The sequence below is a fragment of the Lytechinus variegatus genome, chromosome 11 (genome assembly GCF_018143015.1).
Source record: "Lytechinus variegatus isolate NC3 chromosome 11, Lvar_3.0, whole genome shotgun sequence".
NCBI lineage: Eukaryota > Metazoa > Echinodermata > Echinoidea > Temnopleuroida > Toxopneustidae > Lytechinus > Lytechinus variegatus.
Genome location: NC_054750.1, coordinates 6,940,640 through 6,958,467, shown reverse-complemented (window position 1 = coordinate 6,958,467; position 17,828 = coordinate 6,940,640). Strand labels below are relative to the sequence as shown.

General features: G+C 36.4%; 1 protein-coding gene across 1 annotated transcript in view; it reads right to left on the bottom strand.

Moving 5' to 3' along the window:
- The window catches only part of LOC121424182, a 47,619-nt gene that overhangs the window by 20,955 nt on the left and 8,836 nt on the right, over nucleotides 1-17,828 (bottom strand). Inside the window, exon 2 of the mRNA XM_041619792.1 lies at nucleotides 11,690-11,844. Within this exon, the coding sequence (XP_041475726.1) occupies nucleotides 11,690-11,844 (155 nt within the window). The remainder of the gene's footprint in view (nucleotides 1-11,689; nucleotides 11,845-17,828) is intronic.

Here is a 17,828-nt window from a genome sequence, read left to right as displayed (position 1 = left end):
GGAAGTGCCTCCCCCCCCCCGGGATGGACCCCAAGTCTGCGCACCTAACAATTTGAGTTAAGATTTAACATGAATTTCTTATTTCACAAAATCTTTTAGTTAATAATGTTCCTTATATTATTAAGAGTATTAGTGTACCAAATTTCTCATTCAAAAACAATGAAAGAAAATATAGGATTTTCTTGAAGAAACCTTGGGCAGTCATTTTCAGATTGAAAAAAAAGGTACCCCATTTGTGCGCACTCATTCACTTTGCACACTATTCAGGATTTTGATGAGAAAGGTATTTTGAGGCCGTCACATAGAAATGCCCTAAAATTATTTCCTACCATTTTGAGTCAGATTTTTTCAATGAATATCTGTCAATGTATTGCATGTGTAAAGCTTGTGCTCGTTGCATATCTTCTTTTAATAGATCACGCAGATACGCGTGTGCGCAGACAAGGGGGACTGCGCAGACTTGGGGGAACTTAATAGTTTTACATCTGGGTGAGATAGCATATAGCAGCAGTTTTTACTTACATTGAGAATTCATTGAGTAGGCCTAAGTTAGAGTGACTAGATCTAGGGCCTAACGTTAGTAGGATGAGAGGTTGGGTGTCTGGAAACCTTCTTTATATTTTTGAAGCTTTCTTTTTTTGTCTTTGTATATAACAGCATGAATTCAATAATAGTTGTAATCATCTTCTATTTTGTTCTTTATATTTCCTAATAGTAATATTAAACTTGATTGATGAAACATCGCTTGTAAATTTTTCCAAATGACTTTCTAAAATTGATAAGCCAGACACACAACTGGGTAGGCCTACCGTATACAGACAGTGGTATTTGCCAACAATATAAATTCACATTAGACACTAGCCCTAGCTAGATCTACATCAAGCTAGGCCCTAAACTAAACTTACGTGATTGAGAGAATTGCTGCAAACTTGGGAGAGTAGGCATTAACGTTAGGCCTGATTAACCATGCTAACGTGAAGTTGTAACTTTAGTAGAATTTGCATTTTGATTGTCTACGAGTGCATGGGGGGTCGGGTATCCGGACACTATCTTTTTGAAATTGAAATTTGAAGCCTCCTTTTTTGTTTTTTGACTTTGGATTACCCCCGGTACGGTACACTAAAAATCTAAATTCAAATCATCTTCTATTTTGTTCTTTATAATATTTCTAAAATTTTGTACTCAGGGCTGCCAACTAACGCATTTCACCCGATTCTCACACTCTATTCTCACGCTGAACCCCGAAAATAGAGAGAAAAAAAGTTTATTAGCCTATATCGGATATTCAATAACATTATAACCTGGCCAGGCGAAAGTTTCAAAGTTTTTAACCACACAAGTGCAAAGCTAATATACCATCAATGCAAATTGGTTTCGGTTTGCCGCGCAAAGACAAGATATTGAGTTGCGATAATTGGCTTACTGCATTCCGCGTGTGAGTGCGGATGGCGTCAAAATTTTACTATGAAGCGGGGGTTTTGTGCGCACGAGGCACAACGAGCGATCGAGTGTCAATGCAATGCCAGCAGCCATGCCATGCGATAGCCCGCCAGCCCGGCCAGCACCGCGCTGAGATGCTGCGCCGGTGCCCGCGCAACTCAGTATACTTCTACTTCAGATTTCAGCCGGTATGTAAGTTGTCTCTTGTCTTGAAAATGTTTTGATCAGATCCTTTATATGCCATTATTATGATAGTAAGACTGACTTTGGAAGGATGCTTGTATACATAGGCGGCGCAAGCGGGGGGGGATGTGTCCCCCCCTAAATTTTAGGTGGGGGGATGGTCCCCCCTAAATTTTTTTCGATAACCTTTCTTTTTTTTTTTGCTTGTCAATTTTTTTCCTGGGTCCCCCCTAAATTTACATAGACCCCCCCTGAAATGTGTGTTGTCCCCCCCTAAAATTTAGGTTGATGACCTTTTTTTGCTTGTCAAAAATTTTTGGGGCGCTTGTCCAATTTTTTACATGTGTTCATCCCAAAATTTCAGGTGGATAGTTGGATACCCCCTAAATTTTTTGGCTTCCGCCGCCAATGCTTGTATAAATTGATATAGTGCTATGAACTATGTTGTGTGTATTCTATTGAGAACGAAATTTTGATTTTCTCTAAAACGAGTGTGATTGAGGGTGACACTGACTGTCTCTGTACTATACGAGCGCCGACCTAACTTAGCTCGACGGTGTGGCTGACGATCTGCGTTAGATGTTAAAGTATTTGAATTTTTATTTAGTCTAGCTGTGTGACTGTGCATGTTGGGTGTATTCTGTATAATTCAAGAACCTATATTTTCGTAAATTGGTATCTTAAACTCAATTCTAGTGAATAATTGACAATAATAATGACCAGATGATGAATAGTAGTGGCACTAGCGGAAGCAACAAAATTTAGGGGGGAGTGCAGGAAACAATTAAGCCTAAATTAAGTCAGCAGATAATCACAGGTTGAGGTTTCACTGCTATTATATAAGGAGAGTTGATATGGAATAATGCACTTAAAAATGTGAATTTTTTTAAGGTAAGTGAACTTCATTAAAAATAATCAACCTATTTGAATCCTGCCTTACTTATGAAGTTATGCCTATGGAATCAGAGTTAAAGTGCCAGATTGCACCATTTAAATTGCAAACTTGTAAAAGCTCCCTACCGTGGAAGGGGGTACACCCCCCTTACAGTACACACCATCACTCTTCTCAAAAGTTGGCAGCCCTGTGTACTAAAATATGATGAAACTTCGCTTGTAAATTTTTCCAAATGTCAATGACTTTCTAAAATTGATCGTCCGGTCGCACAACTGCTGGCATGACTGTGCTGTGGGTCTGGTTCTGCGCCTGAGCTGCGGCAGCCCCGCCCAAGCAACAGTCGACACGACTGAGCTGTAACTTTTGCTACTGTCCCGTGCGAGTAAGTCTAAATTATCACTGTTTTGGTACCGGTACCGTACTTATTCTAAATAATTTTCATTATCAACATTAGGTCGGCCTTATCCTGTAATGGTGAACTCACCATTTTGGTTAAAAGTGACACTGGAATTCAAATTATCTCCGACTAGTAACCCAGGGAGCTCCCTGGGTTTAAACTCGACTCCAGCACGGCAGCAGCGCTAGTCCAGATTGGACCTTGTTGTTTGGAAGTGCCCTTTCCCAAAAGCTAACATAGAGGGCACATGTCTCCCAATCTCTAATCAGCGACAATCCACTCATCTTCGCTCCCCACCAAGGTCCAGTACAAAACTTGGTGGGGAGCGAAGATGAGTGGATTGTCGCTGATTAGAGATTGGGAGACATGTGCCCTCTATGTTAGCTTTTGGGAAAGGGCACTTCCAAACAACAAGGTCCAATCTGGACTACAGCAGCGCAGATAGCGGATCGGCGCAGCGCAGCGGATCGGACGGAGTTTACCTACCTACGTACGGAATTAAGCTCTGACTGAGTGATTTCAAGTTCCTGGAATTTTCCAGGGAATTTATCAAAATATCCTGGAATTTCTGAATCCAGTCACCGATCCAGTCTTCCATAAATTATAATTCTCTTCTTTCACACCAAAAAAAATGGAATATAGGTCCAATATAGGGCCCCAATAATGAATTAGGGGCAATAGGGGGCGAAATTGACATATAATATAACATGATATATATATATATATATATATATATATATATATATATCCCGGATGTATATTCATAAACTTTGCACATATCACGTTATATATAACGTGATAACGTGCAAAGTTTATAAAGAGTTGCGAACGAGCGAAGCGAGTATACGATATAAAATTTTGACAGTTTAATAAAGAGGTCCAATTCATTGTGATAGATTTTGATGTAATATTCAGAAAAATATTACTTCCTGGAAAACTTCTTGGAATTTCTCACTTCCTGGAATGATGGCATGCACAAGCAAGAACCGAATTTAATTTCCCGGTCATATATGAGTCATGATTTCAGTGGTGTATTGAGCAAAATTTTTGACATTTTCATGACAAAAATCAAATTTTGTAATTGATTTTGGCATATTTCGAAATTCTTTCTATGTACAGTCGATCCTTTTATCTCAGGGGGGTGTCTGCATGGCAGAAGCGCTAGGAGTAAAAAAACAAAAGAGGGGCACAGTGTGACCTATGTGCCAAAAAGCTGCTTGATATAAGTCCCGAGTGAGCGAAGTGAGCAAAAAAAAAACTTTTCATGAGAATCTAAGTTTGAGATATTTTATGACATTCAGCATATAACTTTTCTTCTTTTTTTTTTGTTGTTCTTGGTTGAAGGACATTTGAGGGCCATGGTCTAACCCTGATGCTATCCTATCCGACTCTTATGCGGGTGGGGTTCCGGGCGGAGCCTCATTAACCATTTGATAGAAAGCCATTTAAAACCTTACAGATCAAATCGCACATATATGAAAACGAGTATCTCCCTATTCCTCTTCTTATAAGTATGAGATGGAACTTGTCGAAACTGAAATGTGAAAAGGGGACACTTTAATTGAATTCCTTAACTATGTTATCTTATCTACTTAAGCCTAATGAGAGTGCGAAAGAAGGCCTGAAAACTGAAAATTATGAAGAATAGGATGCATCATGAATGGGTTAACAGATTTTTAACAATAGTAGGACCTATTGGTGCAAAGAGAATATAATTTATCAAGTATTTCAGTCATATCATCGCAAGTTTGCTTTCCTCGCGAAATTATCCTCTCACCATTATTCTAGTGTTTTGACACCCTAATTTACGTAACGCGGGCCCTATATAATTAACTTGAAAATGAGATCCTTTTTCGTGTTTTGGGGATCACGCATGGTATATCAACTCGTCAAGACCCCCCCCCCCCCTCCGGCACACACACATCATGATGGTGCACGTACGGGAACCCCAATAACTTAGACCGGAGCAAATGTTGCAGAGCATCAAGGTTGAAAAGTGAAACGGGGTGATTCTATACATGCTATACTCTCTCACCGAAATTGCGGCGGGGTGGGGGATATCCCTAGAACCCCGGGAGGGGGTACCGTAGATCTGGTTAGACCGGGATGTGCGGCTGAAGATTGAATTGAATTTATTACCAAATATGACTGTCAATTACAATTACAAGGAATACATCACATATAAACAAAACATTTGGTAATTGGAGCTAACATAATAGCAAACCCACATTTAGGGGCCATTTTGGCTAATGGCACACATTATTAATGATTTATTAAAATTTGACAAGCAAAAAAAAGGTTACCACCCAAAATTGGAGGATAATTATGGACCCATGTTTAAGGCCAGTATCTAAAAATTGGGCCATTTATTTTCCAGTATAAAACCATACCCCATGTTTCGGGATTTCTTCCCAAAATGCGACCCATTCCAGCGACACATCCCCGCATGCCCCTCCCCCCGAGGAGAACACGTCAAATTTTGTTAAGAAATCGACGAATTTATGAATAATCATCATCTACAATTAAAAAAAAACAAGCATTTTATAATTATTTTTCCTTTGCTGGCTTTCCATAGTTACGATTGATTGGATCAATTGCAACTCTTTCCAATGCAGGGCCCTATGTTTCTTCTTCATCATGATTACCAGGCGCGGATCCAGGAGGGGGCCGAGCCGGTCCCGCCCCCCCCCCCTATTTTTTTGACAACCTGCAGAAAAAGTGTACTCTTTACCTTGATAGAAACTACGAAAAAAAAGAAAGAAAAGTAAGAAAGAGGTATCATACCCATGATGTGTAATTCACAGCCTCGTAACGGCCGGCCCGATCCCGAAAGGAAACAAGAAAAAGGTGAGGGGAAGAATTGGAAAATAGACTTTGTATAAAAAATTTTCGCTCGCGCTTCGCGCTCGCATTGCCTGTGTAATGAATCCCATTCAAGAGGGTTAAATGACACTAATACATATCCAGTATATATATAAAATATATCCAGTTTTGCAATTTGCACACAATGTTTCCAGCTCGCACATCAAGCTTTCATTATTTTGTTTGATGTACATAAATTGTTAATGTATATCAAAATGTTCAGCTCGCGTTGCGCGCTTGCATTGTTTGATGTGTGAGATACCTATCCTCTTTGGAAATTCTTACCAAAATTTGTCAAAATGCTCCTTTATCATGTCAGTATATAAAAAAATTAAGCTCGTTCTAATTCGCGCTCGCATTTAATTGTTTGAGACACACAGCTTGTTTATTGAAATAAAAACGCGCTTAGACTGTCCATTTTTTCAGGTCGGAAGATCAGAAATTTTGAGCTCGCGCTTCGCACTCTCATTATTTATTTGGTGATACTTGTATCTTCTTCATTAATCGCTAAAAACAGTCCTAATTGAGTCACTTTTCACGTTACTATGATAAAATTTCGGCTCGCGCTTCGCGCTCGCATTCTTTAGTTGGATACATATCTTTATTCATGATTATAAAAACTGCTCTGAATCTTCAGTTCTAACGACATAAAATATCAAAGATTTTTAGCTCGCGCTTCGCGCTCGCATTATAAATCAAGATCACGTGAGATTTACCTTATATTGTTGATAGCACTAAAAACTAACATATACTTAAAACTCCAGTCTTTATTTAGGACTACCCCCTGAAAAACCAACAAAAAAAGCCAGATAGTAGCCGCCAATCGAGAAAAATGTTGATCAAAATATCTTTCGCCCCCCCCCCTATTGGCGAAAGCTGGATCCGCCCCTGATTACTACAACTGCTTAGAATATTAATCACTAGGGGGGGGGGGCGTTTCATCAATATTTTCGTCCGACAAGTTGTCAGATCTGACAACTTTCCTGGATTCTGATTGGTTGAGAAGCACTTTTACTATAGTAACTGTCGGATAACATAGGACTTGTCGGATAAAACGTCTGACAAGTCCTTTCATGAAACGCTCCCCAGGTCTACAGGTCTGCAGAAATACATGATATACATTTACATTTAATACCCCACCCTATATCACGCCCCTTGTTAGGTGCATGGATCCGCCCCAGATAAAAATGACCAAATTGTAGCCGTAAATCACCCTTCCCCCGTGAATGGGAAAATAAACAACAAAAGAACGGGAAAAAGAAAAGGGAGGGATCGAAAGAAAGGGAAAGGGAAAGAGCCTGAAAAGGTGAAAAGAAAACAAAGAATCGAACTTTCATTATTTTGTGTGATTTACAAATTGATTATTAAAAAGTGCTCTGTAAAATGTCAGTTTTATGGTCTGAATATTAACATTTGCTGCTTGCGCTACGCGCTCGCAAATTTTGATTTATCAGGTATACTTATTATTTTCGTGTATTTCATAAAGTTTTCAAAATATCCTTTTCAGGTCTAATACTGTTCAGAGGTATCAGCTAGCGCGCTGCAGGCTCGCATTTTGATTGCCAAGTTATATATGTTTCAATATCGATTATACAACAAACTACTTAAAATCTCCTGTTCATGACTGCTTATCAAAAATTTTAGCTCGCGATTTGCGCTCGCATTAATGGTTAAAAATATATTAACTTATACATCCTATTCATAATGACAAAAGTTAAATGTCCAGTTTTTATGCCATAATATCATCAGATTTCGCACCCTCATTAGGCATTAATAAATATATTAATTTAATAATCAAATTGTCCCGTTTGTTTCATCTCGCTTAGCAAGAGGAATAGGAAGATAGTCATCATTTTTATATGATGGCATGTCGTAAGGATGTCCCGGTCCTATGTCAAAACTTAGTAATAACAATGAAAATATCAGCTCTTTTTCAAGTGCGATCCATATCCACCTTACAATTTTTCTACAAAGTGCTTAAAAAAATGGATTTGACTCTTTTTCAGATCTTAAAGGGGAATCCAGCCTTGGCCATAAAATGTTGTGTTGGGAAGGAGAAAAATAAATTGAACAAAATGGTGAAAGTTTGATAGAAATTGGACAAGCAATATGAAAGTTATAGCTGCTTTAAAATTGAGATCACTAATACTATGTAGATTTCAAATTGGCAACTGGGTAAGTAAATTATGACAAGGGACAAGGACAACTTTCCCATATGCCATGTACTTTATTAGCAGGGATTTGTGGTTTTCTCCTAAGTACCCATTTCCCTGGGGCAGTAATCTAAATATAACCCATGTAGTATATTGTTTTATGCCCTCATGAAAGAAAAATATAATTTTATATAAAACTTTTGGGAAAAATGACATTTTAGCCATAATATGTATTGGAGTACATGGAAGAGTAGTCCTTGCCTTACATCACTATGACATCCCATATGCGGCCAATTTGAAAACTCCATGGGTATAGTGCTTCCCAATATTTACAACTTTTAAAAATTCATATCTTTCTTTTTGTTTGTCCGATATTGTTCAAACTTTCACCTAACAACTTGTCTGATTTTTCTTTTCCTTATAAAAACAATTTTTTATTTGGGTTGGATTTCCCTTTAATATCAAAGTTTCATGATTAAAGATCTATTGAATATCTAGATTCTAGGTCTAAATGTGAAACACGCGCGCGCATGTTTATTTAGATACTAGTACTCAAATTGTTTTCTATCTAAATCATTATCCTGTTTCAGATCACAATATCAATGTTTTTCTGCTCGTGCTTTGTGCTCGTATTATTAATGTAGGAAGACCCCATATTACTCATCCTTTTCATGATTTACTAAACATGAACAGAGTGGCCCATTTTTAGGTCTAAATCTCGATATTTTTCTGCTCGCGCTTCGCGCTCGCATCAATTAAATTATATAGCTATCCTGTTCACGATTACAAAAACTGGTTAAAATTTTCCATTCTTTCTTTAGAAAGTTCACAATTTTTCAACTCGCGCTTCGCGCTCGCATTTTTTAATTGTTGAAATATGTAACGCCTTCATGGCTAAGTGCAAGCAGTCCTTAACAGTTACCTTATCAAGTTCTCTGCTCGCGCTTTGCGCTCGCATTATTAATACTAATCCTTTTCAAAAACACGAATTGAGTGTCTCGTTTAGTAAATATTAAAGGACTAAATCTCGGAATTTTCCGCTCGCGCTACGCGCTCGCATCAATTTTGTACTTATATACCTATTCTGCTTGAGTTAAAAAAGTGGTTAGAATTTCCATTCTTTAGAAGAAAATGTAAAAAAAAATAGCTCGCACTTCGCGCTCACATTATTTGATTGTTAAATGCTTCTTTAACAGGTGGGTCTTTCATAAATCTCTTCGTAAGTGAGAGCGACTTTAAGAACGACTGGTGATCCTTTATTTTGGTAAATGGTATACATCATTTGCGATGGTTTAGCGCGTAAGAAAGGTTCATAAGTCGTTCTTAAAGTCGCTCTTAACTTACGAACAGCTTTATGAAACAGCCCCCAGGTATCTTTTCCATCAGTTCATTTCTGCTCGCGCTTGCCACGTTTGTAGTAAGTATTAAGTTGCATACACATATTTTCAGGATAACAAACATAGTTCAGAATGTTCAATTTTAGGAAAAAATACATAAAATTTTCAAAAATTAGTTCGTGCTTCGCGCTCGCATCATATCAATAAGGATTATGATATTATATATTAATATATAAAAATAAAGAATAAAGAAGTGACTAATGAGGACTACCCCTTCAAAGAAACAAACAAAAATCATCTTGGAGCTTGGCAATCGGGTAAAATAGGACTGAAACAAATTTCCGCCCCCCCCCCCATTGACGAAGGCCGGATCCGCCGCTGTGATCCCCTACCTTTTAAGATAGATTTCCGCCCCTGATAATAAGGACATAAGTATTTCGTTTGGAAATGGTGAACTGGCTCTTTATTTGCATTTATGATTCAATATTATTGTTTTATTTGTTAAGCGGTATTTCAGGAAGAATTTTCACCAATAAAACAATTATCTCTTGTGATTTTTTTTCTTTCATTTCTTTCGTAAAAAGTGGGGGATGTTTATACAGGACATCCCCCTCCTCGAAAAGTGTGGGGGATATACCCCCCATCCCCTGGAATTTACGCCAGTGCATATAATGCCAAAATAAAAAATTATTGTGTAATGTACATCCCGGTTTCAATCAAATACTGTATCTTGAATTGTAAGAGAAATTACATTCGTTCATTTTAGTTATTTTTTTCTCTCTAAGGATATTCATTGCGTAATTATGATTGAGGATTATCCCAGAATGTCTCAGTTAAACTTTGGTATGTAAAAGGAGCGTGACAGAATGGTATTTTTTAAACGATCTTGGCACACAATAGAGATTGCTGGCGAGGAAAAAAGGACAATAGGGACATGTCAGTAAACATGTAAACTTGGACTGTTAAAAAAGGGGCAGAATATGTTCTTTTGTAAAGATAACATTAAGCTTCCAGTGTATTATAAATATAGAAAATGCTTCAAGGATGTCAGAGCAGAACTCAGAATTCCAAGCCAGTCTTTATCAGTGCACAGTTCACCTCTATGTTGAAAACAACATTAACTTCTGTGGAATTATTTGCAAACCATCAATGAACTGTTCGAAATTATTTTGAGAGAGAAATTCTCACTTCTCGTCGCGATTATCAGTCAGCTTGTCCGCTGAAATCGACTGTTTATCGTCATCATCAACTTCGTCTTTACGGACAATTCAACTTATCTGCCCAACTTTCAGTTGACAAAAGGAAGCAAGTGACACATCAGTCAAATTTGAGTTATTGTTGTTTCTGAAACTCCCTTTGCATTTTGCACGTTCAGGCAAAATTTGGGGAGGAAATGATCGTTCTATGGAAAGATATTGAAGAAAATATGTTGTTCAATTGCATTAACGTTATGTAAATGACGAACACACATTGCTCATTTACACAAATTATACTTTTATAACTTGCTTCCGCCCGTGACTTCCTTTTGCCAAAGTAGGGTATCCATCACATTTCAACATCAATTTCATCATCGCCAGGCATTGTGGACTTAACTCATTGCCAGCTATTTTGGATGATCATATTTTGGATTTACCAGAACTGGCTCTTCAAGGTATGTAAGTCAATTTCTTCATTTTTTACCTTGTGATAATCGAGCAAAATTCTATTTGCTATATTATGTTAGATATGTGTTTCATATCATAAAAATTCCCCCAAATTCTCATAATTTGTTTACTTGAGTTTTTCCTTTACCCTTTTCATCATAAAGAAAATATAATCATTTTCAGCCAATATGGCCGGATGTCCCCCCCCCCCTCCCCCTTGTGAATGATCTAATGCCCGGGGGGCCACTTCCATTCACGAGTGGATACCATGCGCGACCATGGGGTCTCGAAAAGCACCCTAAACACGTAATTTCTATTTTCTGAAAATGCACCCCTTAACAAGTATTGGCGTGTGAAACCCTACCCTTAACAAGTATTGGAAACAAATCGATACTCTTATTGGTATTCCCTGAAATGAACCCCTAAACAAGTACAGGAATGTTTTATTGTTACTGGTTCTTCGGTCGTCCTCGCCCAAATCGGACTCTAAACACGAAGTTTTGGGGCAAAAAGGACATCCTTTATAAAACATTTTAATTTTGTTTTATCATCCCCGTATATTCGACCCTAAACACGTAATTTGGCCTCGCGAAATAGATACCCTTTTTTCATTATTTTTGTGTTTTTGACACCCTTATCACGTTACGTACGTAACGTGCCCTATCGTGAAAAAGACACCCTTTTTAAGTGTTTTTTGGTCGCGCATGGTATCCACTCGCCAATGTAAGTGGCCCCCCCCCCCCCCCCCCGGGCAGTAGAATTATAAAAAGACTACTTACAGTGCTGGCTGCACATATTCTCTTGATCAGGTTTCCCGAACCTCTTGCACCTTTCATTTCTCAGAGTATTTGCCACACATCGTGCCCTAGGTAAAGGGGCCCGCCTCGCTGCCCTCGGTGGCTGATCACGATTCTCGCGAATCGCTCGTCTAATCCTGTAAGGTAAGAAATTATAATAAGGACTCGATTATGTTCGTGTTTAGTTAATTTTAACAAAAAAGAGGAGTATTGCCTATTGCATAGGCGGATCTAGGGGGCGAGGGGCCATCCCCCCTCCCCGTATTGCCTTAGCAAAAAAGGGAAAAGAAAGAAAAAAAGGAAAAAAAAGAAGGGAAAACAGAGGAGAGAAAAGGAGGAAAAATAAGGAGGAATAAGACGAGTAAAATGAAGACTTGGGGGAAAAACATGTCACTATATAAAATTTTCGGTCGCGCTTCGCGCTCGCATTGCCTATCGGGTGATTTGCATATTTTGCAACATGCAAAAACATATTTCTGCCCGGAAATCGAACTTTCATTATTTTGTTTCATTTACAAATAGAGTTTCAAAAAGTGCTTTGTAAAAATGTCAGTTTCACGGTCTGAATATAAATATTTTCTGTTCGCGCTGTGCGCTAGGAAAATTTGATTTGTCATGACAGTTTATAAAAAATTTAGGTTCGATACTTGCGCCTGCCTTATTTGTCAAAAATATATCAACTCATGCATCCTATTCATAAGGACTGATAATTTCAAAAGTACTTAAAATGTTAAGTTTTCAGGCCATATGATAAAAGATTTCGAGCTTCCATATAGGCTTATTAGATTAAGCAATAAGCCGGTCAATAAGATATCAATTCAATAATTAAATTGTCCTTTTTTAATTATGGAATATCAAAAAGTGTCAAGTTTCAAAAGTTTCATCTCGTGCTAAGGAAGAGGAACAGGAATTATTCATCATTTTCGTATGATGACAAAATGTCCTTAGCATATATATCACGTTCATATATCAAAACTAAAAGCAATAAAATAAAAAAATATCAGCTCTATATGATTAAAAAAAGTGCGATCCATATTTCTACAAAGTGCGTGAAAAAAGAGCTTAAATTAAACCCTTTTTAAAATCGGAATATTTAAGCTCACACTTCGCGCTTGCTTTATCTATTTTCATGATACAAAATGCATTCAGAAAGGCAAGGTTCTTGGTCTAAATCTGAAACACACGTGCGCATGATTATTCAGATAAGCAGCTTGTTCTTGCAGGAGTAAAATACCCTCTGAAAAAATAATTTTGACAAAATATTTATTTTCCTGATATTCAAAATGACCGCCATAGTCTATTGTATACTCTTTTATGAACAATATGAATAGGGAAAACTAATTTTTACAAAAATGAGCACTAAACCCAGTGTATGAACGAAGCAATGTATGCAAATCATCATCAATAAGGAGATATTTATTATGTCATAAATGGGAAGATTTCTGTATTTTGATATCTAAAATGGCCGCCACTAGCCCAAACAGTATTGCGTACAATGGCAATAGGGGCCAAAAAATTCACAAGACTGATCACAGAAATGCATATTATTAAGATTAAACGAGTGGAATAATGAATACAAACATAATTGTTAACGAAGTATTAATATGCCATGTATGTGATGAATGTTGTATTTTGATATTCAAAATGGCTGCCAAAGATCCTAAAAGTAGTATCCACAATGAGAAAGTGGGGAAAAGAAATCACAAGAGTGATTCTTAAAATGCATATATATGTGATAAATTAATGGGATACTGTTTAAAGTTTGTGTTAAATATTGTATTTTTACTTTCAAAATGGCCGCCAGAAACATGAACAGTATTATGCACAATGCAAGTGGGAATCCAATATTCACAGGAGTGAGCACCATAAATGCAGGTATTAGTGATCTATGAGTAAGATATTGTCTGAAAGCATAATTGCTATTAAAGGTCAAGTCCACCTCAGAAAAATGTTGATTTGAATCAATAGAGAAAAATCAGACAAGCACAATGCTGAAAATTTCATCAACATCGGATGTAAAATAAGAAAGTTATGACATTTCAAAGTTTCGCTTATTTGTAACAGAATAGTTATATGAACGAGCCATGGTTACATCCAAATGAGAGAGTCGATGATGTCATTCTCTCACTATTTATTTCAATTTTTACCAATTTGACGATTAGGACCTCCTTGCCTCAAAAAGCACAAAATGTTAAAATAATGGAATTCCACGTGTTCAGGAAGGAATGAAACCTCATTTCACATGACAATGACGAGAAAATAAAAAATATTTCATATTTCATATAATAAGATACAAAAGAAATAGTGAGTGATGTCACCGTCATCGGTTCCTAATTTGCATACCGACCAAGATGTACTCTTTTGTGAAATGAAGCGAAACTTTAAAATGCCATAACTTTCTTATTTTACATCCGATTTTGATGAAATTTTCAGTGTTATGCTTGTTGAATTTTTTATCTTTTTATTCATATCAAGTTTTTGTTGGGCTGGACTTGTCCTTTAAGAGATATGATATATTCTGCCAGTTAGGTGATAAATACTGTTATTGGAAAGTCAAAATGGCCGCCGCTACAGGCCCTTACGATATTATGCACAATGTGAATGGGAACAAACTTTTTCAGCAGAATTCGGCTTTGTTTGGCCAAATGGTGATTTATGAGTGAAATATCGTCTGAAAACATGATTTATAACAAAATATATTATCATATCTTATGTAATTTGGGTGATAAATACTGTATTTCAACATTCAAAATGGCCACCAGTGGCATAAAGAGTATTATGTACAATGGACGGAGCAAAAAAGGTGACAAGAGTGAGCACTAAACTGCATATTATTAAGATAAACGAGTGGAATACTGACTAAAAAATCATTGTTAATATGCCATTTATGTGATAAATGCTGTATTTTGACATTCGAAATGGCTGCAGTAATCCCTATATTTATCATGTACAATGCGAATGGAGAAACTAATTTTCACAAGAGTGAGAATCATAAAATACATATGACTGTGAAATACAAGTAAAAATATTGTCTTAAACATGATTTCTAACTAAATACATCACATTGGTTGTGGAGGTAATAAATGCTGTACTTTGAAGTCCAAAATGGCTGCCATATGTCCTGAAAGTATTATGTACATTGTAACATTGGACATATAATTTTGACAGAATTTGGCTTTGTTTGACTCTAAATAATTATTGCCTATAATATTGTGAATTCTGATGCAAGGGTGAAATATTGTCTAAAACCATGGTTTCCAACGAGATATATCATAATAAACACTGCATTTTTAAATTGAAAATGGCCACCATAGGCCCTTATGGTATAAAATACAATTTGAGTGAAAACAAATGTTCACAAAAAGGGCATATGGCAGTCATTTTGAATGTTGAGTATAGTATTTATCACCTAAATTACATAAAAGATGATATATTTTGTTATAAATCATGTTTTCAGACGATATTTTACTCATACATCACTATTTGGCCAAGCAAAGCCAAATTCCGTTGAAATAATTTGTTCCCATTCACATTGTGCATAATATCGTAAGGGCCTGTAGCGGCCATTTTGACTTCCCAATAACAGTATTTATCACATAACTGGCAGAATAAATGATATCTCTTAATAGAAACTATGCTTTCAGACAATATTTTATAGATCACTAATTCTTGCATTTATGGTGCTGATATTGGTTTCCAACTTTGCATTATGCATAATACTGTGAATGTCTATGGTGGCCATTTTGAAAGTAAAAATACAGTATTTAACACAAACTTTAAACCTGAATGATACATTTCGTTATAGAAAATATGTTTTTAAATAATATTTCATTAATTTATCACATGCAGTTTAGTGATCACTCTTGTAATTTCTATGCCCCTCTTTCTCATTGTTCATAATACTTTTAGGGCCTTTGGCAGTCATTTTGAATCAAAATACAACATTCATCACATACATACATGACATATTAATAATTATATTTCGTTAACAATTATGTTTTTAGCCAATATTCCACTCGTTTAATCTTAATAATATGCATTTTAGTGATCACTCTTGTGAATTTTTGGCCCCCATTGCCATTGTACGCAATACTGTTTGGGCCAGTGTCGGCCATTTTAGATATCAAAATACAGAAATCTTCCCATTTGTGATATAATAAATGATATATCTCGTTAGTAATAAAGATTTGCATATATCACTTCGTTCATACATCGCGATTTTTTGCAGTTTAGCGCTCACTTTTGTGAAAGCTAGTTTTCCCTATTCATATTGAACATAGCAGAGTATACAATGGACTATGGCGGCCATTTTGAATATGAATATATTTGAAAATATTTTTTCAGAGAGTATCTCACTCCTGCCACACAATTTCGTGCATTTTCTAGCTATAATGTGCGGACAATTTTAGGATTTTTATGGGTAATTTGCATATTTTAGCGGCCATATTGGATTTTGCCAATTTGCGGAAAATACTCAAGGTTACACGAGTGGCATCATTCAGATTCGTAATCAGCACCCACGAATTGACAGGAAACAATAAAAAAATATTGTATATATATATATATATATATATTAAAGAACAAGGTTACGCCTCTTCTATCCTGGACTAGCTCGCATTATTAATTAAAGGAGAATGAAACCATTGGAACAAGATAGCTTAATGTGTGAAAACTGAAAAATCAAAGAAACAGATCAACAAAAGTTTGAGAAAAATCGGACAAATAATGAGAAAGTGAATATTGAATATTTGAATATTGCGATCACTAATGCTATGGAGATAGCAAATTGGCAACGCGACAAAGATGTGTGAAGTCACTGATGAACAACTCTCCCCATTACTTTAGTATATATTTCACTTGAATTGCCTCTTTTATCACATCTATCCATAGATTATGTGTTCTTTCTACATGAGGGCATGTAATACATATTTTTTAAGAATACATCATGGATAAAGAGTTTGCATCATCATAAGAAAAAGCAAAAAGAGACATTTAAGGGTATTTTATCCACCAAAAGGAAAGTTGTTCATCAGTGACATCACACATCCTTGTCGCATTGCCAATGGGAGGATCTCCATATCACTAGTGATTGCAATATTCAAATGCTCATAACTTTCTCATTTTTTCTCAAACTTTTTTATTCTTATTCTTTGATTTTTCTGTTTCTACACAAGCCTATTTGTTCCAAAGGTTTCATTCCCCTTTAAGGTAGGAAGATCCAGAATTACTTATCCTTTTCATGATTTAATGTACAAAACATGAATTTTTAATTGAGTGACCCGTTTTAAAGTCGAAATCTAGATTTTTTCCGCTCGCGCTTCGAGCTCGCACCCATTGTTTAGTAATAAAACCTCCCTATCCTGTTCATGATTACAAAAAATGCTTGGAATTTTCTCTTTTTTGGGGTAGAATTGTAACAAATTTTCAGCTCCCGCTTTGCGCTCGCATTATTTGATCATTGAAATATGTAACGTCTTTATGTCTAACTACAAGCAGTCCTTTAACAGGTCGCTTTTCGATCAGATCAAAACGTTTATCAAAAAAATTCTGCCAGTGTTTCGCGCTTGCAGTAATTTCTTAGTTGCATACACATCTGCTCAAGACTACTAACATATTTGCCCATAATTTAAGGACAAAATACATGATATTTGAAAAGAAAATTCTCTTCGCGTCCGGAGTATTTAAATAAGGTTTATGAGATTGTAAGATATTTATGTTGATCTATAAGAATAAAGCAAAAAAGTGACTGTTAGGACTACCCCTTAGCAGACACAATCAAAAATCAACTTCGAGCGGCCAGTAGGGGAAATATGGCTGAAAACAAATTCCGTACCCCTATTAGCGAAGGTTGGATCCACCCCTGGTATTGCAAACATTTAGCTTGCATGATATATGGACAATTACAATCCATGGGTAAATCAAACATATCAAAATATAATAACAGTATTGTTGTAGCATTTGCCTACGAAGATTAGGCAATTACAAAAAGAGCATACAACAACCATGACAACATAAAGCATTCCTTCAGCAATTTTATCCACATAGTGCTGCACTCGACCCAGGTGAAATGAATGGGTACCCGGTAGGATTACTGAGATTTAGAAAATAATTCTGATCGACA